This window comes from Myiozetetes cayanensis, unplaced genomic scaffold (assembly GCF_022539395.1).
Source record: "Myiozetetes cayanensis isolate MyiCay16 unplaced genomic scaffold, myiCay2020 scf10, whole genome shotgun sequence".
Taxonomy (NCBI): domain Eukaryota; kingdom Metazoa; phylum Chordata; class Aves; order Passeriformes; family Tyrannidae; genus Myiozetetes; species Myiozetetes cayanensis.
Genome location: NW_026086605.1, coordinates 13,889,729 through 13,912,490, shown reverse-complemented (window position 1 = coordinate 13,912,490; position 22,762 = coordinate 13,889,729). Strand labels below are relative to the sequence as shown.

At 41.5% G+C, this 22,762-nt stretch overlaps 1 protein-coding gene across 1 annotated transcript; it reads left to right on the top strand.

Moving 5' to 3' along the window:
- Window positions 1–201: 201 nt before the first annotated feature.
- On the top strand, window positions 202–22,097 carry OGA (O-GlcNAcase). The gene is made up of 16 exons (XM_050338408.1): window positions 202–626; window positions 4,245–4,296; window positions 4,619–4,716; window positions 5,908–6,038; window positions 6,724–6,895; window positions 7,864–7,962; window positions 8,121–8,405; window positions 8,849–9,007; window positions 9,612–10,222; window positions 10,614–10,788; window positions 14,317–14,402; window positions 15,271–15,375; window positions 16,981–17,066; window positions 17,959–18,151; window positions 18,903–19,062; window positions 19,817–22,097. The coding sequence occupies exons 1-16, from the start codon at window positions 437–439 to the stop codon at window positions 19,951–19,953; spliced, it is 2,739 nt and encodes a 912-aa protein (XP_050194365.1). The 5' UTR covers window positions 202–436; the 3' UTR covers window positions 19,954–22,097.
- Window positions 22,098–22,762: the final 665 nt, after the last annotated feature.

The following is a 22,762-nucleotide window of genomic DNA, read 5'->3' as shown; positions in this document are numbered from 1 at the left end:
CGGGCACGCCCACACGCCGCCGGACGGCGGCGTGTGGGCGTGCCCGCGCGCGCGCAGGGCCGAGCAGCCGCGCCGCCCGCCCCGTCCCCCGGAGGAACCTCCCGCGCCCCCGTCCTGCTGTTTCCCGCTCCGCCGCCGCCGTCCCAGCCGCCCTCCTCCACCCCCCCCTTTTCTCTCCCTCCCTTCCCGCCCAGCCGGGCGCTCTCCCGGCCCTCGCAGCGGACTCCCCTCCCCGGTCGGAGCGCGGCGGCTTTGCGGGCGAGGCGGCGCGGACCGGTTGGGGCCGGTTCGCCGCGCAGGCGCAGCGGCCCGTAAACAGGAAGCGGCGGCGGCGGCCCCGGAGCGGCGCAGACAAAGGGGCTGCGGAGCGGCACGGAGCGGACCCGGTCGGCTCGGCCCGGCCCGGCGAGCGGCGGCGCTGGCGGCGGGCGGCAGGATGGTGCAGAAGGAGGGGCAGGCGGCGCTGGAGGAGCCGCAGGGCAGCCCCAGCCCGGCCGGGGTGCCCGGAGCCCCTCTGGAGCCGCCGGGCGCCGGCCCCGCGGGGCCCGTGCCGGGCGGGGAGGAGACCGACACCGAGACGGAGACGGCGCTGGGATCCCGCCGCTTCCTCTGCGGCGTTGTCGAAGGTGGGAGCTCCGGGAGAGGGGGGTGTCCCCTGGGGGACGGGGGCTGTGGGGGGACGGGGAAGGGGGGGCGGCTCGGTGTCCGCGGGAGGCCGGGGGTGGGCCGGTCCCAGCTGGCGCTGCTGTGCCCGTCTCCTCCCCCGCCCGGAGGAGCCCGCTCGGCGGGGAGGTGCCGCGCGGTTCTTGGCCGGGACTCCGCCGGGAGGGGGGGGGGAGGAGGAGCCGCGGCTCCCGGGCGGGGCTGCTGCCCGCGGGGCTTGTGCCGGAGCGGGGAGCGCCCTTCGACGGCAGCTGCGCGGCGCGGGGAGCGCAGGCCTGGCTCCCCAGCGCGCCCGTGATTCCTCGGAGAGGACGAGGCACTGCCGTGTCTCGCCTGCTGGTCTGAAGGAGGTAGGATTGAGAGAGAGAGAGCACACGCGCGATTATCGCGGCTGTACGTGCTCTTTCTGCGCGTCAGAGGCTCAGAGTCAGTTTCCCGAGTAGGGAATATGTGATTCCACAGGCATCTGCTCTGTAATTAATATTAAATGCCCCTTGTTCTCCAAAGTGTTCTAGCTTGTCATTTTAATTCGGCTGTGGGACAGTCCTCTGACTTTTGACATAGTTGGCATCAGTAAAAGGTTTAAATTGTTGCTGAAGCTGCAGAATAAAGTGATTCTTTTTGCGTTTCTCACTAATGATGGAATTTGTCTGCATTTCTGGCAGGTTGGTTGAGGTAGGTGGTTGAAAGCCAGCAAGAAAAATGGTTTATTCCTAGCATAATAGTTGGTTTGAAATTGTACTCATTCCTATGATCTCTTATTATTTCTGTACCTATAATGGCTTTCCAGTAGAAGAACAAAATGATTAAGGGATGGAATGGAGAGGGAAACAGGCAGTTTATCAAAGTCAGTATCTGCATTGCTTTGCAGAACGTCTTTTGTTTGTATCTTAAAAAGAAAAGACTGTTCGGCTTATGCAAATATTGCTGTGTGAGGTGTATTAGGCCCAGTTAAGCCTTTATTTTTTAGCATCTACTAGGGCTTAAAGACAGTCAGCGTGGACAAAGATGTCTTTACTTGGTTAATAGGTTAAAATTCTGCGAAGATAAAGACTAAATTGAAAGCTTTGGAGACAGGTATCAGTGAAGAGAAACACATGTTGTAACAACACGTTTTCTCATGTTCCTGCTGATACACCTGGATCACCTGTTCATCCAGGTTTATGTTGGAACTACTGAGTATACCACAGTCATTTTTCTGGTGGTGGTAGTTACTTTGTTGGTCACCTCTGCATATTTTTTGTTGCAGGTGTTCTTGAGTTTACTGTACATAAAACAAAGTAAGAAAATGGCCTCTGCCCAATGAAGCCATCAAAAACTGGTTAGGAGTTACCAGTCTAACAATAATCAGTGTACAGGAAAAAAAGGAATAGGGGAGTGTTTAAAAAAAAAAGGCAAACAAAAAACCACCACCGACAGAAAAACAAACCTGTGGTGAATGAGGTTAATGGTAGCGAGTGAAAACGTCGTTAGTGACTCAGGGGAATTATAGGGTTAAGAGTAAAGCAGCAATTAACTTCAGAAGTGTAGGTAAATACTTAAAACACAGAGTAGTGGTTAACACAGACTAGAGGGATGGTGAAGTTAAAGTGCTGAGGTGGAGAATTTGGATCTTTTGTAGAAAAGGCAGAGGAGAATTGGCCAAATACTGGTTGTACACTCTGAGAGTGGGAAGGGCTTATGACAGATATCAAATTCAGAGTTTTGCAGAGTAATAAGATCTAAGATTACTGAGTGCAAAGCTTTCATTCTCAGCCTCTAGGATGTCCTGGCTTTTAGTGATGGAGAGTGTGGTAACTGGGATGAGGTATTTGGCATGATCTGTTGACTTTGTATCAACCTGACACACAGTCCTGATGGAGTAATACAAAACCAGGTCGATTTTCAGTTGGACAGAAAGATCCAAGAGTCATCACCAGCTGGTGACAGTAGTAACCTAAGAAATGTGGAGACAGATGGAAAAGTATCACTTCAGATTAGCCTCTTCTCTTCAGCCTTATTTAATTAGTTTTTGTTAGCTGAATGTCCTTTTGTTATAGTGGTCCCTGCTCTGCTTCAGGCTTGTGGGTCTGAAACAGAAGTATATGTAAAGCAAAAAATGTGCTGAATGAGTTATGAGACATGGGTGGTATTCATTGGGTCCCACAAGTTTTTGTTCCTTTTTTGGGTTCTTGAGCTTCTTCAGGGCAGCATCAGTCAAGATGAGGAAACTGTGGTGAGAATGAGAAATTCGTTCTGGGTTAAATAGACCTGGAGGTTTACAGGCCTCACAACTGCTCTCTTGTTGTTCCCCTGTTTAACTCCTGTGTTTGCCACTGGGCAGTTGTGAGGAGCCGTAGTATCTCAGCTTTGCCACGTCGTGGTGCCAGGCAGTCTGAGATTGCTCTTTGAGAGACTAATTCTTAAAACTTGAACCTGCTTTAAGCTGCTTAAAAAAGCATTGTACACTTAACATGTAACTGAAATACCTGTTAATGTGTAGGAAGTGCTTCAGTTGAGTCAGTTTGGAGTTTTGAAAGGTGATAGGAGGGTGTTTGTGGCCTCAGTGAGACCAAATACTTACGGATTTACAGCAGTGAATAGCTCTGGAAATGAAGATACTGTCTGCCTTTTGAACTGGTGTTCTGTGGGAACTTGTGAGCTTTGTGTTTTAGGAGCATCATTCACCACTGATTGGCCATGCTATATGAAAATAAAAGCTTATTAAATTTCATGTTATTTTAGTCCCTGGTCTTTGCAAGGACTGCCAAGCTGAAGCTTTGTTTTGAAGTGCCCACTTGTGGTTGAACTGTTTGCACATAGGTCTAAGTGAATTGGCTTGACTAAGAGTGCACTGAGGGTGCTTTTTAAAATTGTTTCTAGAATGGGAGGATTAGATTTAAAACCAGAAGCAATTACAATTTCTGTGAAATTCCAAGACTTTCAGTACAATCTGTTCTAAAATGACTTGTGTAGAGGCTTTTATATATGGTTATTCACAGGCATAGTATTAGCTTATAAAATGTGGGAACTGTAAAGATACCAGCTTGCAAGTTAATTTTGACAAGGAGCCTATTAAATGGGATAAAAAAAATGAAATTGTAAGCATTTTGTTGAGTCACTTGCACATATTTTTTTAATTGCACATCATCTCCCCTAGTATGTATTTATATACTCTATGTATATAAATTCTAATCTGTGCCACCAGTTTTGAGCTAGTAAATATTTTCAAGTGTCTTCAGTATTCACCTTACAATTAAATCTATTTTGTAGGTGTCTGGAGTGATAGTTTAATTAGGTTATGACTGTTTGGTCTGCTGCTATAATAACGCTGACTTGACTTGTCAAGGGCATATGCTCAGGAACACAGTTTGTATTCTACTAATTGCTTCACTGGCCAAAACTATATGACCTTAGATCATAAGAAATGAAACAAGTTATAATTGCATTTTAAATTTAGATCAGTTTAGGTTATTACACTTCCCTAATGCTAACTAATTTTTTTTCCTTTCTGCTTTGGGAAGCTTTCTGATGAGTGTAACCGAAGAGTTTCATGGAGCAGGCATAATCTAACTGGATAATTTTAATCTTGTGTCCCATAGGATTTTATGGAAGACCTTGGGTGATGGAGCAGAGGAAAGAACTTTTTAGAAGGCAAGTCATGCTTCCTCTTACTGCAGCACATTCCATCGCAATGAAATCATAATCTTCCACTTAAGCCTGGAAAGAATTATCGTTCTAAGCTAGAGAAACTTTTTGCCTAATATCTGTATTCCTAGGGACTCATATTCACCTTTTCATCTTACATGAACCAAATTTGTCCACTATAATTCCTGCTATAAGTTATCGTGACTTAATAGTATAACACAATGTTCAATAAAGAAAACAATTAGATCAAGTAAAAGAAAAAGATGAAGTGAAACTTAGAATTCCTGAATTTGTAGGCTATTTGAAGGCTTTTTTCCTATGTTTGTAGACTTCAGAAGTGGGGACTGAATACATACCTGTATGCTCCAAAGGATGACTACAAGCACAGGATGTTTTGGCGAGAAATGTACTCTGTGGAGGAAGCAGGTAATTGCCTTTATTTCTCCTCTGTGTTTTCTGTAAAAGACTTTAGAATTAATTGGTTATTGCCGTGTATATTTGTGTGTGTATAATCACAGTAGCCATTCCCAAAGGTAACTGGAGACCTCTTTCTTAATATTCTGCAGGTGTATTTATTGCAGCTTTGGAACAGGCATGGTTTTCTTCTTTTAACTATAACTGCAGATAATTTCTGAAATTGCTTTAAGGCTTTGTCTTAGGAGATTTACTTTTTTTCAAGGGAAATTATTCCTCTGGCTCTTGAACATCTGCACCATATTTGAAGTAGAAATTATTCGCTTCAGAAAAGAGAAAAAAGATTGAGCAAATAGCCTGTCCCTTTATGTAATTCATTAAGCCCTTGTCTCAACGAAGAAAGTATCTATTAGAAAAACAACTCCTGACTAGTTAGTTAGAACATAAGACCTGTTCATGCTGGTATGAGGCTTTTTATCCACCTCTGGCATTTATGAGATCTGTGGTGTTTTATTAGACCGAGGGGATTGTAGTTTTCCTTGGTGGGGGGTAAAATTATACTCTTGAAATTAAATAATCCTTCTTGGAGGCCACTTTGAATCACTGCAGAAACATAATCTAAAGGATACTGCGAGGTAATTGCCAATAACAGCAAAGATTGTTAAATATTCTAAAAATAATTCTCTTTATTCATTGCGTGGAAGATGAAATTTCAAGTTTACTTCTTAAAGCAACTGCTTCTGCACAGTGATGTTAAAACCCACGTTTTCTGTGTGCTCCAGGCTTCAGTGATATGAGTGGTACGTGAGCCACTGTCACACAGGGTGATATTACTGCACTGAGTTGTCTGTTAGTAGGTGTGGGGGAAGTGAGTAATAATTCTAGAACTGTTGGTGTGCATACTGTGGAAACAGACTATATCTATATTTGTCTCACAGTACTGAGATGATCTTAAAAATATTTATAAAAATTTAACATGGAAAATAAGAATACAAGGACAGTTGTTACATTCCTTTTGGCATAATTTCTGAGAACTCTCCCAAATAACTTGGTGTTCCTTGCTGTGTTAGTTTCAAGAAATTTAATCAGTTTTTTAAAAATTATGATAAAAGAGGCATCTGAACTTCATAATTTACTTATAATGATGCCCAAGAATTTTTTAAATTGTTGAATCCCTCTGAAATATTTCAATTTGATTTCCAGAGCAGCTAATGACTCTAATATCAGCTGCACGAGAACACGAAATAGAGTTCATCTATGCAATTTCACCTGGACTTGATATCACTTTCTCCAATCCTAAAGAGGTATCCACATTGAAACGTAAGCTGGACCAGGTAAGCGTGACACAAACAGCACAGCTGCAACATGCTTGGTTTGGAAACTCCAATACCCTGCTTACTCTTTCGGCTTTTCACCAGGTTCAAAAGGTCGAACCTTTTCAACACTGGTGTAGTTTTGGTGCCTTTGAACAATTCCGATGGATGTGTTTGGGTTGCATTGCAGAAGTGGCTGGCGATCACCTAGATTTTTAAAGAAGAACAAGTCTCATATGGGATTCTGAAGGCTATCTTTGTTTTCAGAGTATTTTGGAATCCTGAAACCAAAGATGCATTGCTAAAGCAAGAACTCTTGCCCACAACAAACGCCTTTGCAGGCAGACCTGACATGCACATCTTCTTTGTTCTCTTAATTGACTCCTCTCCTTTCTCCAAGAGCTATTACAGAATTAGCTTTTTTCCCAGCTGTCTGTTCTGTGAGATCAGCTTTGGGTTGTTAAAACTGGAACAGATTGCAGGTCTTTAGAGGTCTAATCTTTGAGAGAAGCAGAGCTATGGGCCAGAGATAGACATTCATTGTGAATAGAAAACAAAGTCTGTCTTGCCTCCACTACCTTCTCTCCTCCATTCCTATAGCTTTCCCTTTAAGATTAAGGTTAGATTTAAAATTTTTAGTTTGATTAAAAAAAAAAATGAAAATAATTTAACAAACTAAATCTTTTGCTCTTGTCTCCTGTATTAGGTTTCCCAGTTTGGCTGCAGATCTTTTGCACTGCTGTTTGATGATATCGATCATAACATGTGTGCAGCAGACAAAGAAGTTTTCAGTTCTTTTGCTCATGCTCAAGTCTCAATCACAAATGAAATTTATCAATACCTAGGAGAACCCGACACATTCCTTTTCTGTCCTACAGGTAAAACTAGAGCAATCATTTGGTTCAGCCTCAGTCTTATTTGCTGCAAAGCCGATTTAGCATTTAGTAACTGCCTTAAGAAGTATTTTGGGGTTGATTGAAGAAATTGACTTACAAAGACAGGTTTGATTATTCAAATATGTGCAAAGTTTTTGCCAAATCTATGCAGCTCTGAAAGGGTTAATGCCAAGCAAAGAAGGCAGCTTGATAGAATGGTTAAAGGAAGTTTTTTGGGTTTTTTTTACTTAAACCAAAATCTTTTTGCCTCTTGAATTGACTGGCTGTTAGTTTCTTAGAATTTTCTTAGAGATACAGCCTGTGCTCACTGCTGTCACTGGTTCCTGTTTTTAGTAAGATTACCCACTTCATTAGTCACGGGGTTGCTTTAGTTATTAAAAAATGACTTGCACTTGGGTCCAGTCATTGCTTTTTGAATTGCAAACTTCCTCTAATACCTGTGAGGTACTGGAGAGAAAATCATTATGTTCAGAGGATGGTTGCAAGGAAGAGTCAATTTAGTAGCAATATTGTTATTGTTAATTAGTTTATCCTCTTACACTGTAGTAGTTTGGTCCTGTTGCAGACTTCCACTTTAAAGAGACATGTATTCCAGTGTTAATATTTTTAGATATTTGCACTTCATAATCAGCCTTGGGGTTTTCCAGTTTTCTTGCATATTGTCTCCTGTAGCCTGGCCTTCTGTTTATGGACTTTATTAGTTTTTTCTAATTTTGACATTTGAGCAATTTTAAATAAATTCTCTACCTTTTGTTTCTGATCTTTATGTGAAGTTATCATTCATAATGTCCCTTTTATTTATACTTTAGACTTTTGTGCCTTAGCTGATTAATTTTATGGATGTTTCTCTTTTCAAATGGTATTCTCTCAGTGTGTTTATGGGACAGTTGGGTATGTTGTCACACCTGTGCATTCTTCTAACAACAGTGACATTCTCTTTTCCTGTGCAGAGTACTGTGGAACCTTCTGTTACCCGAATGTTGCCCAATCACCGTATTTACGAACTGTAGGAGAAAAGCTGCTCCCTGGCATTGAGGTGTTATGGACAGGTAAAAAATGTTCGGTTTGGTGGCTTGTTTCTTTTAATTCACTGTTGTTGTTACAAGAATTTCTCGTAAGTATTAGTATAAAATAAACTTTCCAGCTACTTGAGGATTGAATCTTCAAGTATGTGCAAAGCCCTCTGATTATCCTGTTTCCCTCTTAGGTCCAAAAGTTGTATCCAAAGACATTCCAGTAGAGTCCATAGAAGAAGTTTCTAAAATCATCAGGAGAGCACCAGTTATCTGGGATAACATTCATGCTAATGATTATGATCAGAAGAGGCTTTTTCTCGGGCCTTACAAGGGTCGGTCAACTGAGCTCATCCCTCGACTAAAGGGAGTTCTGACCAATCCAAACTGTGAATTTGAAGCCAATTATGTTGCCATTCACACGCTTGCGACCTGGTACAAGTCTAACATGAATGGAGTGAGGAAAGATGTGGTGATGAGTAAGTATGCATAAGTGTTTGCTCTATCTGTGCTTAACCCTATGAATCATACTGGGTTTTGACTTTAATGACTTCCTGGGACATATCTGTAGCACATATTATCAGAGAATTTCTTAGTCTTGAGAAGTATCTATGGCTCTATAATTAACACTCTCAGCAAGGAGTTTTAGTGCCCAAGTTTGACATGTGTCCATGGATATGATGTCATTGGAGTAGAAGCAGTTCAGAGCAAAAGAAACCTTGAATGCCAGAGTGTCTGGTTCCTGCACACTGTTTCTGTGTCAACATTGACGGTCACTGTAATTTTCCATTTTGGCTAATAATTTGTGCTTCTTTGTAAAGAAGACCTGTCAGAGTTATTGAATGCCCTGTCTGACACAACTTTTTTTTTATTATTGTTTTAAGTTAAACTTGCATGATAACTTTAAAAAATTTGTCTCTAGCTGATACTGAAGACAGTACCGTTTCGATCCAGATTAAGTTGGAAAATGAGGGGAGCGATGAAGATATTGAAACGGATGTTCTCTACAGCCCACAAATGGCCCTGAAGTTGGCCTTAACAGAGTGGTTGCAGGAATTTGGGGTACCTCAGCAATACAGCAGTGAGTATGATTTGGTATCATTCTGGGGTTGATAAAAAAATGGGGTTAGATGATCAGTACTCGCATTTAAATTAAAAATATTTTATAGATCCTGGCAATTCACATACTTTTTAGCTGGGAATATCTTCTACCTTAGTAATTTGGGAAACCTTGATAAAAAAGTAAGAATGCTTGATGTTCTGCAGTGTGCCTGTAGTGCTCTGACTGATCAACAGAAGCAACCTTGATGCATGATCCTTTGGCACTTGTGATGAAAGCAACTTTAACAAGTCAGTTGATGCAGAGGGAAAAGAGTTGACTTTAAGAGCTTTTTATTCTGGTGGCATAGTCAGAAATGCTGCTGGCAGCACATAAATATTAATAATTTTCCTAACTTTTCCCCCATCCTATCTTTGCTTACTGGTTATGTGGGAGGGAAACTTGCAGAAACCAAAACCAGTAGTTAGAATTACAGTGGCAGAAGTGAACAGGCAAAGTACCGACAGGAAGCTGCACTGATTGGATGCTGCAGTAATAAAATCACACGTGATTTGTAGAAGTTGCTGATTTGAATGTTAATTAACAGATATTGAGAACTCTTAAACTTATTTCTTCTTATTTTCAGGTAGGCAAGTGGCTCACAGTGGTGCTAAAACCTCTGTAGGGGATGTAGGGCCACTGGTGGCACCATCCTCTTTAAATGCAGCTACAGTGGTTACCACGGTGTACCAAGAACCCATCATGAGTCAGGGCGCAGCGCTGAACAGCGAGTCACCGGCCTTGGCCAAGGAGGAGGAGAAGAAGCAATCTGATGAGGAACCAATGGACATGGTGGTGGAAAAACAAGATGACTCAGACAAGAATGCTAACCAGATACTGACAGATATTGCCGAAGCCAAGATGGCAGAGGAGCTGAAGCCGATGGATACAGATAAGGAGAGTATAGTTGAGTCAAAGTCTCCAGAGATGTCTATGCAGGAAGACTCCGGTAGTGACATTGCACCTATGCAGACTGATGAGCAAATTAACAAAGAACATTTTGTGCCTGGTCCGAATGAAAAGCCTCTTTACACAGTAGAACCAGTGACTTTGGAGGACTTGCAGCTTCTTGCTGACTTGTTTTACCTTCCTTATGAACATGGGCCCAAAGGTGCACAGATGCTGAGGGAATTCCAGTGGCTCAGAGCAAATAGCAGTGTTGTCAGTGTTAATTGCAAAGGAAAGGATGCTGAAAAAGTAAGTGTGAATCTTATTGCTGTCCTTCTAAATGAAAATCTTGAGCAATTTTATTAGTTGTCTGTAATACAGACTGGTGTTCTAATTCCTAGGACCTGAAGGGTAGTGTATAACCAACCACAGGTCACAGTAATTTTCATTCCTCCAGTGGAATCTACTGTTTTAAGCCCGTAGTGCCATGTTACTGTGAAGGCAGTCTGGTGTCTGCATTTGACCAATGTTCCCGGTACTGGCCTCACTTCTAACAGCCATAGAGGATATCTGTGAGTCATGTGTGGTGTGGTAGTCAATGCTGGTAAAATGAAGTAATGAATTGTATAGTCTTCCTCCATATTTAGAGGACCACTCGTCCCTAGAACCCTGTGTTTGATCCTGTGGATGTTTTTCATAGATAGAAGAATGGCGTAACCGAGCAGCCAAGTTTGAAGAGATGTGCAGCTTGGTGATGGGGATGTTCACTCGCCTCTCCAATTGTGCCAACAGGACAATCCTTTATGACATGTACTCCTACGTCTGGGATATCAAGAGTATTATGTCAATGGTGAAATCTTTTGTGCAGTGGTTAGGTAGGTGCATTGGGAGCCATTATAATCCCAGATAGCATATTTTTTATGTGTGTTTTTAATTAGCCCACGGGGAAAACTGAAGTATTAGGCAAATGTGCCTTCTTGGATGGGGGTCTGGTTTGACCCTGTTTTAAAGGTTTTCCTGTCTTGCTAGTTGAAGCAATGCTTGCAGTGAGTTTGCTTTGCTATTATAAGTGAAGTCTGCTGGATGGTTAAGATTGGAGACCTTGATTTTCTTCTTGGGCTAATGAAACTTGAATCTCATCTGACACGTAAGTGTTGACTTTAACTTACTCTTGACTGAATGCACACTGGACTATGCCGTTACCTCCTTGGATACCCCACTCTATGATTGGAAATGACACTACGAAATGTGACCACATCAGCCATCTGCTGTTTGCTCTGTCTTTATAACATTATTGCTGTCTTCAACAGACCTTTGTGGGCCTGGCCATGAGGAAGCTGATCCTCCCAGCCCTGTGCGCATGCGAGCTTTAGCATAAGGCTATTCTGGTGCAAAATAATTTCTTTTAAACACTTTACAAATTACTGATTTTTTTTTTTTTTTTTTGTAATGGGTGGAAATTGTGGAGCTCTCTAGACAGATTTAGTCTGAGACTTAAAATGATCTTGAAATATTTCTTCCTTTTCTTTTTTCGTTTGTTTTGGTTTTTTTTTTTTTCTTTTTTTTTTTTTTTGTGTGTGGCCCTTTCTTGTTTGGTTGTTTTGGTTTTTTTTCCTGAAAAATTTTTGGGGGATCCTAAATTGGCAGATAGCACCAGCATGGCCTGGGTAATTCTAGTGACCTCATTTCACTTTCAGGTTTCAGTGCAACTATAACGAATATGCTGTGGAGTTTCTTGAGATGCACAGCAGACAGCAAAGCTGATGATCTTAAGTCACACTTTCTGTAACTGTCACAAACCTCACAGTGGTTGACCATTACACAACCTTGGTCTAGTCCTAGTGTTTGGATTGTCTTTAAATTATATTCTTAAACACTGGCAGGTTCAAGTTTGGACAGAGAAGAGCTGTTAAATCATCAAGTCAGTCCATGCCCAACAACTTACTGTGTTTTGTGCTTATTGAATATCTGATCCCAATATGTATCTCTGTAAAAGAAGAAGCTGAAAAAAGAAGAGAGCTTTTAAGACTGCATTCTGCGAAGTACAGAGAAGAAAACTAGCATAGGTGGAGAACTCAGCAGCACTGTAGTATGCTAATATTTCTCTAACAACCTCATGCTGTTTAAAAGGTTTAGTTTGTGAATTTTAAGTGTAACACAACTCCCCCAACTTTACTATTCTTGCTATGTGTTGACCTTTAGCTAGACAGAATGCTCTCTTCTTGATAGCTTAATCAGCTTAAAACTCCAGGCCAAAGCTCTATAAAGAGAACAGTGATTTTTGTAATCTCTTAATGTTTAGGACCCAGGTTAAGACCGCATTTTGGAAGTATCAGACTATCTACTGATTTCATCTGAAGTTGTCTTCAGTTTTCAATGTCCCTGTAAAGTTGGGTTCAAGTCTCTAAATGCATCAAATATTTGGAGCAGTTCACAGTAGATACCAGCTCTAACACATACTCTGTTAACTTTGTCACTGTTCTGTTCCAGTACTCACACTATTATTAGATAGTTGAAAAATTCAGGTTTTTTCACATTTACAGATTAATACTCTAATGCTAGCAGTGCTTCTGTGAGAGAGGCCATTTTTGTCTTCGGCTTATGTTTTTATCACTAATGTAGATACGTGCAGAGCAAAGGTCTTTGATAAAATAGATCAAGTACACTACAAATCGAAACAAGTTAGTTTTCACAATGGTGTGCTCAATGGTCCACTGGTTGTTCACTTTCTTCACCACTCCTCCCAAGTCCAGCTAGCATTCAGTCCCTTAAATTAGTGTGGCTGTACAGTACTATGGATTACTAATGACTTCTATTGTCTTCTTCCCCATTGTGTACAGATGGGAGAATCCTCAGCACAAGTTTCTACTGCTATTGGATGGACAGCGCCAGATGTTCACAGCGCGTCGTCATTAATTAATTAAAATGGAAAGGTTTTGTCTGTGAGGCAGCTCAGATAGATTAGATATGCAACAGGCATGAACTGAAGTCACATTTGCGCAGCGACTAAGGCATTAACTATTGTTTTTCATTTATACAGCTCTTCATTCACGCAGCTCTTTACTGTAATAATTGGAAGTGCTAGTTAAGTTGTAGTCTCAAAGGAGAGACAGATACTGTCTTCCAAGTTATTGACTAAATCTCCTTGTGAAGGATATTTTCTTAAGTGAGAATTCTAAAATCTGGGAGTAAACCAAATTTGAATTCTGGTGCTTGGATTGTTTCTGAAATTTGCCATACTTAGGGTAGTTTTTATTTAATCTATCTTCCTAAACTCTCATAAATGTCAAACTTGGCACACTTTGGGACTCTCTGACTAGCACAACATACTTGTGTGTACTGATCTGAGACTGTTACTTGAACAGGAGGTAGATTGCTGTCCACAAAAGGAAAAGAGTGTTTGCGCTGCTCATCTTGTCAGAAAACTAGGCGGGTAATTGAGATCTCCACTCCAGATACCACTTGCTTTGCTTCTCTCTCCGGAGTTGTTACTTGTGTTAGTTGGTGAAGGCTGCAGTGCTGTGCTGGCGGAACAATGTTAAAATTCAAACAGCCAATGTAAAATTCTTTTCTAAAGCAAGCACAAACTAAAGCTGAGCACTGCAGTGGGCCGGCTGTGGCTGGTTGAGCAGCGGAGTCCCTGGTGCATCCGATATGCTTGTGAAGGAAAAAAGTCAAGATACTAAAAAGCAAAGCTAGTAATGACCAACAGAGCATACTAGTTAAATTGTGAGTTAATTCCAGTTAACACTACTTAGCTTTTTAATGTGCCAGCAGCACTGTGATTATACGACCTGGATTATATAAATCTGCGTAGTCTCTTGCAAGAGTGCAGTTCTGTACAACTGTTCTGGCTGCCTGAACTGTTCCAGACTGTTTGCATATGTTGCCAGTCCTAGTTTTCTGACAAGATTAGAAACAATCAGTACTAAAATGTGACTTCAGAAAGGTCCATTTTTTTTCAAAGGGCTGTGATAATGGCATTTGATCTAAAATTTACGATAGTAGCTATTGAGCCACATAGCTTCCAAGATGTCATCTTTTCATAGATGAAATTAATGTGCAAATATGCAAAAAAAAGGTACAAAATGTCTGGGAGGTTTACACAGTTGTACATGGCACCATTCTTGTGCCTCCTGGTCTAGAATGAAGTGTGTAGCTGAATTGCCTCACCTGTTCTTAGACCTGGCTGTTATAGGTAACCATAAGTTTGAAATCCTACAGCTAGTGCGCAAGCACAAAATCTTTGTAAGTCATACATTATTACAGCCCTCCCCCAAGCCCCGGTTTCTAGCTCAGTTAGAGAGCTTTTTCCACAAGTGTATGTTAGCTTTTTGGACATGTAAGACACCCAGGAAATCCCCCTTCTCGTAACATTCTCCGCTTGGATCTGATCTCAACAGGGTGTCGTAGTCAATCTTCAGCACAGTTCTTAAGTGGAGACCAAGAACCCTGGGCCTTTAGAGGTGGTCTAGCAGGAGAGTTCCAGGTATCAATATGACTTCACAACTGAATGACATTTTCTTTGTTTTATGAGAAACCTTTTGTTGCACATCAGAGGTCTGGAAGGATTGGTCTGCCGAAGGCTTTCTGGTCCAAAGCCCATTAGCCTTACAGCTTGGTTTAAAATAATTTTCCTCCCCTTTCTACAGTAATTTCTCAAGGAGATGCTGCCTGTCCCACGCGCATGCGAAGCGCAGCGGCTTTAGTTGTACATTTCACATTGTTTCTTTGCAGGTCGCACAGCATTTTTATCTGCGCCCGCAATTGCACAATGCGCGCATGCTTGTCTGCCGATGGGAATTCCATGAGCAAAAAGGGATAGTCATCCAAATTTTGGTTCCTCTATAAATAATGCTGTAACGCGCTCTGTTGCGAGGAATGCAATTGGCAAATATTCTTAAATCGCTGTTTATACCATGTTCAGATTTGTTCATGGATTTTTCTGGCGCTATACTTTTCCCCCCTCACAGGTGCTCTGCGCGCAGCAAATTGAATCAGCGCATTGCTTTTGGGATAAAGCGTCTCCTCTGGCCAGTTAACCCTCTTCAGACCAAACCTTTCCTCCTGACATTCTATGTTCTTATACAGAGACAGTGTAGATATGATTGGTAAAAAGTATTTTAAAGCAGTTAAGATTAAGAGACTCTTAATGTGCTGTTTCAATTGCATATTTTAGAACACCAATTGGATATTTTCTATTCAAATATGGTCTTTGCATTTGTAAAGCATACCAACCCCACCTTCTTCTGGGGTGCCTGCAAGTAGCAATTGTTAATTTGGGAGTCTGCAGTGCACACCCAAGAGTGATGGGTTTTGTTGTTCATACAATCATATTAAGTATTTTGTTTTCACAGCGCTTGCTGCCTATTGATGGAGCAAATGACCTGTTTTTTCAACCACCTCCATTAACACCCACTTCCAAAGTGTACACCATACGACCCTACTTTCCTAAAGATGAGGTAACTGCTTTTGACACTTGTCACTGCTGTTGGTAGTGATGGGCTTGGTTTTGTGGCAAGAGAGTTTACTGCTTGGTCCCTTCTTCCCCTAATTAAGCAGATGTCCTGATATCTTGCATGAGGCACAAATGCAAGCTCACAGGAAAACTGAGGTTAAGTGACTTGCCTGTGGTTCGGCAACATGCTGTGCAACAGTACGTGTACACCCACATCCTGATTCCCAGCCTCTCACCTCCCCCCACCTTTTTAAATCTGTGAGTGCCTTCCCTGCTTATGAAAGGCAAGTGAAATTTTTTCACAGCTGGTAGAGGAATTCTTGCAGCAGGGAGACATGCAGTGGATTAAACTTAGAGGGTGGGTATGTGTACCTGTTCACTCAGTAACTATTGTGGCACTTGCAGAGTGGTATAGGCAGAATGTTGATACTGTATCTCAAAATGGAGCTGCAAAATGTGATCATGGCTCAGCTGTTCTTACAGTTTTAAGTACAGTTATAAACTTTTTGGTCTGGTTTTGAAAGAATTGTTGTCAAATCTTTTTTGGAGTGTTTGACACTTTAAAATCAAGAATTTTTTATTACTCGTTATTGATTAGCGCTTTTTTTCCCTTTTTTTTTTTTCCTTTCTGAATACATCTGTAGAGTAGTTTCATTTCCATTGGCTTAGCAAAGAGAATACTTGAAACTGATGTAGCAACCAGTAGTTAGCTAACACTGTATGGATGGAGTTTATACAGTGTAAGGATTAATGCAACTTGAACTTTTGCCTTTGTAGGTACACTGAGGTGAAACATGAGTATCTAGGTTGTTTGCAGTAGTTAAATGAGTCCTGACTTTGAAGCCAGTCAGACAGGACTGGCACGTGAAGACTCCTTTACCTGCCACTTTTAGGGAAGCTCTGTCCTGTGCTATTCTCAGGAGCAGAGAAGCAGTCTTTTCCATACCTTAGTGCAGGACTGTATATATCTAAACTGATTTGTTCCTTTGTGGAGAATGGAATTGATATTTCTAAGCCATCTTAGCAATTGGAGATGCAGCTAAGCATGCAGTTTTAAACAGTATTTCTTCTGAGGAGTTATTTTTTAATGAAAGGGCAGAGAAGTGTCAAATGAAAAGCCTTTTTGGTTTTTTTTTCAAAAAAAAAATAGGGGTATAAAGTTTCTTATTTAAAGTGCGACTGATACAAAAGTTTACTCTGAGATTCAGCTGAAAGCCTTTTAACATGCTGGGTGTGTCTGTCCTTCCCAGAGGTTACGTTGCTGTACTGAAACATTGGAGGTTTTGTAAAGGGACTCTATATCAAGGATGTTGATCTTTACCCTCACGATTTATCTTGTGCTGTTACAACTGCAGGAGGTTGACCTCCAGCTCTGCCTTCCCAGTCATTCAACTTCACCACAATGTTTCTGAAGGCAACTTTGAGTTACTTTCGGGCAGGAGGTGTGGGGGGAAGACACATCCTTTCTCATAGATGGATACTTTTGATCTGTGTTGACTTAAACACCTCTCAGTACGAGGTTACAGTGTGGCTGTTAATGACATAGCTCTGAAACGAAGTTGTTAGCTTTTGAATGTGATTGATGAGTTGAAATCTTCTCTCCTCTTAGGCATCTGTGTATAAGATCTGCAGAGAAATGTATGCTGATGGAGCTGATCAACCCTTCCATAGTTTACCAGATTTAATTGGAGACAAGTATGTATTGGGAACGAATGACCTACAGAGGTGGTTCTGAAAGATAAAGTTCTGACATTGTATTTAATTTGAATTTTTAAAATTGTGGGAAGAATGCAAAGAACATTTGATATATATAAAACAAATAAAACTTACCTTCAGGAAATTGGGGTTTTGGTCTCCTAAAGATACCATTGGCAGTTACGTTTCAGTTTGTGCACTGGTCACCTGTTGTGAGCTGCTAGAAAATAGACTTGGCTGAAACCTGTGTGTCACAGTGCCTTTTTCAGATTTGTGAAAGTAAATCATGGGAGTGTCCATAGTCTGTAGTTACTCTCTGGTATTTTTTCCAATCTTTTGTAGTTCTTAAGATAATTGATGGGTTTTTGAGGACCAGTCTCCCAGCCAAGTGCCTCCAGCTTTTCTGAAGTACATGTACAAACTTCTAGGCAGTGACAGATGAAGTTTAAAAAAAAAAAAGGGCATTAAATCTGAGTTGTAAAATGAGCTACTGTGAGAATTTTTTTGGTCTCAGTTTAGATAGAATTTTATAGAGAGTCTGCTCTGAGTGACAGGAAGGCAGTTAAGAAGGGATGTGTAACTGGTATCAAAAAATACCCAAAGGAGAAGATAGAAGAACATGGAAGTAATGGCAGCAGAGCAACTGAGGGCAAAAGGATAAGAGCAGTGTATATGGAATTAAATTTTGGGATCCTGAGGTGCAGATGTTGCTTGCAGCTGAGTTTTGACAGCTGATCAGTCAATTAACGCTTTGTAGGAACTAATTCCACGAGTGGAGAACTCTGTCACTTCTTTAGTTGACCCTAGAGTCTTCTCCAGGGTACCTGAAGGGGTATACTTTATCCAAGTGACCTTCTTTTGATTGAATTTGGACACTTTTTTTTTCCTGCAGGTTAGTAGGAGGTCTGCTCACCCTCAGCCTGGATTACTGCTTTGTCTTAGAAGATGAGGATGGCATATGTGGCTATGCTTTGGGAACAGTTGATGTGACTCCCTTCATTAAAAAATGCAAAATGTCTTGGATCCCTTTCATGCAAGAAAAATACACAAAACCAAATAGTGACAAGGAGCTGTCTGAGGCAGAGGTTGGTATAACCTGTGAGATCAGAATTGTGTGCTGAAGTCTTTCCTTTCTAAAGCGGGTCTTTTTGTCTTGCATTTTGAGCTCACGGTGAAATTCAGTTTTGTTCCTTTCTGAAGACTTGAGCATAGTATCTGATGTATTAGAAGGTGACAGTAAAATTGTTCACTACTAATCAGTTACAGCTGTGTTTTGTAATACACCCTTGAGGTGTACTTTAGTAGTAATCAGTGCAGTAAATGTAAGGCCCCTTACTCTAGAGAAAATTACATTTTGAAAATAAAGGATTGCTTCTGATGTGTTCTACTACTAAATGCAGTAATGATTTCTCCTTGCTACAGGTAGGGCACTGGTAGTCATATCAGTTTAAGTTGGGAAAACAAATTGAAGAGCACTTGGTTTTGGTGTGAAAATATGACTGCCTGTGGAAAAATAAAAGAAACGAAAAGGAATGACTCTGCACAAACTGTTGGTTATGGGTTGAATGGTATTTTTTTCACTTGAAGTGTGGGTCACTGAGAAGGAGCTTTACATGCCTCCTTTGACACTCTGAGAAGCTTTTCTAGGCTGCCTTTTTATCTGGAGTACAAATGGAAGTTGAGCAGGTAAAGAACTAAGTGGCCATCAGAGGTGTAGCAGAAAAGCCTGCTGGTTTGGAGGTATGCTCCATGAGCAAAGCAGTCTCCCCTGATAAAGATGAGTGAAAATGAAAAGCTGTATAATGAGTAAATACCTGTTTCCCGTATTGTTTTCAGAAAATAATGCTGAGCTTCCATGAAGAACAAGAGGTATTGCCAGAATCGTTCCTTGCCAACTTCCCATCATTGATAAAGATTGATATCCACAAAAAAGTGACAGATCCAAGCGTGGCCAAAAGTATGATGGCCTGTCTGCTCTCTTCTCTAAAGGCTAATGGTAAGTTTCTCAGAATTCTTGTTTCCTAACTACATGTCAGTTCTAGGATGCAAGGCAAACTTGGGAGGGTTACGTGAACATACTATATTTGCATGTCAGCCTGAGATGTTTGATTCCTGCCATAGCTGACACTCTAGATTTGGGTAAATAATTACAAAAGCATTCAGATAGCTGACTTTTGCTGCTGTCTTGGTAAAAGGTAGCTTTTCACTTCAGCCATTACCCTGCAAATTAGAAAATAGGCAGAACTGAGGGAGCAATTTGGCGATGAGAGCATGCATTTTTACATCTTGAACAGTGCACAAACGTTTATATTTTCCCTGCTGGCATTGGTAATGATGCTTTTTTTCACACGCAGCAGTGTGCACTGGTGGGTAATTACCAAACCCTTCAGTGTGGGAAGTGCTTGGCTGCCTGCCTTACTGCACACCCGGCGTTCACAGTTCCTTTGCGCCGCTTGGTGCCCTCTTGTAGTGCTATTTTTGGAGCCAGTGTTGGCGTTTCAGGATGTTTGTATGTGCAATGAAAGGTGTGCAGAGGGTTTGTTCAGACTGATGTCTGCAGTGCACAGTTCCTTTAGGGGATGGTCAGCTATGTTGCCATAAATCTGGACTTTCTTAGCCACTGTGCTCCATGGGGAGTTGGATCACTGATTTAAATGTTAAAGCAGGTGTTAAAGCAGTAATATTTGATGTCTGCGCTTTTTACAGCAACTCTTCTCCTACAGCGTTTTGTTTCTTTCTTCCTTCTTCAGGCTCCCGTGGGGCTTTCTGTGAAGTGAGACCAGATGATAAAAGAATCCTGGAATTTTACAGCAAGCTGGGTTGTTTTGAAATTGCTAAAATGGAAGGATTTCCAAAGGATGTTGTTATCCTTGGAAGAAGCCTGTGATGTGTTTGACAGCGAACTGTTCCAGTACTGTAGACCCGTAACAGCTGGGCAGGTAGTGGTGGGGATCTTCATATGGTCTAGCTGCACAAAGCCAGCAATAAGCCAGCTTGGTAGAAAGGGCTGTGCGAAAATCACCCATCACACATTCAGACTGTAATTTGTTGGAAGGGGATAATGCTGCTGAAAACACTGTTTTAACAAAGAGAAACCTTGTCCTCTCCTGGTCCTGTGTGAAGTGCCAAGGAATCTTGCATGGGCTATAGCTCCTTGGAGGAATCCCTCTCAGTCGGTGCTGTGGTTGACGACAGTTCTCTGCATTCATGTGTCAACAGAAAAGTGGTCTCTGGCAGAAGTACTTATAAAGATGCAGGTTTTTTTCTCTGTCATAGAGCAGGATGTGCAACTGGAAGTTGCAGAAATGGGAGGGATTGCTTGTGTCAATCAGCAATTTTAGAGATAAGTAGTTACAGTTCTATTTTTTACTACTTTTGCGCTTGTTGATAAAGCAATGACCTGTTGTCAATTCTAATGACCATTGGTTCAAGCTTTGTGTTTTGTTAGGGACAAATGTGCAGTGGTCTGTGGCAGAAGTCACTTAATGACAAACCTGTAAATTTCAGTGTATATAAACTTAGCTGTATGCTGACTAACTTTTTGTTTACCAGTTTTTGTAACTTTTTCTTTTGAAAAGTGAAATGGTATAGGTCCAAGATGGCACTTTTGAATAACCTAAAACCACAATCGAGAACAAGTCTGTCCTCAGCACTGACCTTTCTTATTGTGCCTCATATCCAGGGCTAGGAACTGACCATCTCGGGAAAGGGGAGCAGATCCCAACCAACCCTTCCTTCAGATAGCAGTTTGTCGCTGCTTGAGTGTATCATTCTCCTGGGACTGAAACAGCAATTCACAGGGTGCTCTGCTGAACCTGTTAATTTTGGTAATGTTTGCAAGGGATTGTGGGTGAAAGATGGTGAGGGAGAGAGAGCTGGCCCACAACTGGGATTTGTCCTTGAAACACTCACCATGTTTCAAAGCCTGTTCATACTAGTTTGATTAAATCAGGGTCTTCAAGTCCTGCACATTTGTATCAAATAACTTTTCTACAAGAAATACCACAATAAGCACATTTTTACACATTATTTAAATGGTTACCTACTTTTAAATGTTCCAGAAGTTTAATGTTTTTACCCAGGGTGGACATGCTTGGTTATGGGATGGAACCCGTGTAGTATGGGACCTGGTAGTCAGGTAGTTGCATCATTTATGAAAATGGTATTTCACAGAAGTCCCAGTGTCCCAGGCAGGTGATTGGCCAATGGTATGCACCTTGCAGTACCTTGCTTTCACCTGCTGCCATCAGCTGTCTATATCTTCTGTTTAAATTTTCCTGGTTTTTTTTCAGTGGTACACAAAGGAAATTCAGTTCCTCTTAAAAGCCTCCAGCTACATAGAAGTTGTTATGCAACCTGTAATGAATGGCATTAAGACTGCAGTGATGCTGTCTGTGACCTGTAAGGAGATGCTGCATTTGGCCTTCTGGTGCAGTCACATGCAGGATGTCTTTTTTTTTTTTTTTTTTTTTCCTTTGCAGAATGTGAATGATTTCTAATGCGGTAGTGAAGTATTTCAGTTGAAACAAGGTCATTTCATTTTTAGAGAGAGGTACGGGGTTGTGCTGTGGGATTTCATGTAAGTCAGAGCTGAATGCCACTAGTTTATATACAGCTTTGAGTGCATGTTGAGTAGCTGATACCTTGATTTACCAGGTGGGAGAATTTTGTTTCTTCATGGATACCAGAGTCAACTTACTTTATCTGGATGCATAACATTACAGTATAGGATGCTTGTGGCCTTATTTCTTGGCTTTTAAGGAGTTGCCACATTTTCTCTTCCTATAAATTTGTTATTATTATAGAGGTTAATTGTCTAAGCCTATGGAATGTCAGGCCAATACCATCATTCTAGAATTGTAAAGTGATATGTTGACATATCTTTCATGGTTATGAATTTTCATTAAGGTTGGAATGCCACTTTCATTAATCTGTTTTAGATCAACAGTATCTGTAGCAGAAGACCTGTAAAACTGTATTTGAAGACCATGCGAGAAATAGAATAAAAATTGAGAATTGAATGTAAATAAATGTGTGTTTTGTGTGTGTGAGGTTCCAGAACTAGAAATGGTTCAGCAACATATGTTAGTTACATCATACCGTAAGTGTTGGATGCCCTTGGAATCAGCTGTCAGTCTTGTCTCTGGTTTTGGTGGCAGCAGTGTGTTGTCTGGTAGACAACTTACTGTGTTGATTGCTTGTCAGAGGCAGGTATTCTGTGACCCTGTGGAGGTCTCACCCTGAAGACTTCTGGAGTGGCAGTGCCTTTCTTGTTGGCCTGTCTGTGAGTTGTGCCTGTTGAACTTTACCTGTTCTGTAAAAAATCAGTTCTTTCACAGGTGGTCACTGGTGCCTGGCAAAGCCAGGATAAGCAGGGTTCCCTCACCCTTTCAGACACTGTTTCTTCCCTTGCTGGCTGCTCAGCATAGAGGTTTCTGAAACCCCACCAAGCTGCCAGCACAGACAAGGTGTGAGATGAAGTAACTTGGGTGTCCCACTGTGTACAGTGAGCAAACATCATAGCTGCATAATCTGGCCAGAGTTGTACATCCTTGAGGTTTAACTTGGGAAGCTAAACACTGAGGTAGCTGAAGCAAAGGGACGGGCAAAGAGTATGAAAAGCTGCTTTTTCCGCAAAATCATTTAGCAAAAATTCGTCCACCTGCTGTACAAGTGCACTGGTGGTGCAGTTCAGA

What these genes read in the sequence shown, in the direction of transcription:
- OGA (XM_050338408.1), top strand. Translation starts at nt 437, where the DNA reads ATGGTGCAGAAGGAGGGGCAGGCGGCGCTGGAGGAGCCGCAGGGCAGC. An exon ending in CCTCTGCGGCGTTGTCGAAG is followed by an intron (nt 627 to 4,244) that starts GTGGGAGCTCCG and finishes TGTGTCCCATAG; the next exon opens with GATTTTATGGAAGACCTTGG. An exon ending in GTACTCTGTGGAGGAAGCAG is followed by an intron (nt 4,717 to 5,907) that starts GTAATTGCCTTT and finishes TTTGATTTCCAG; the next exon opens with AGCAGCTAATGACTCTAATA.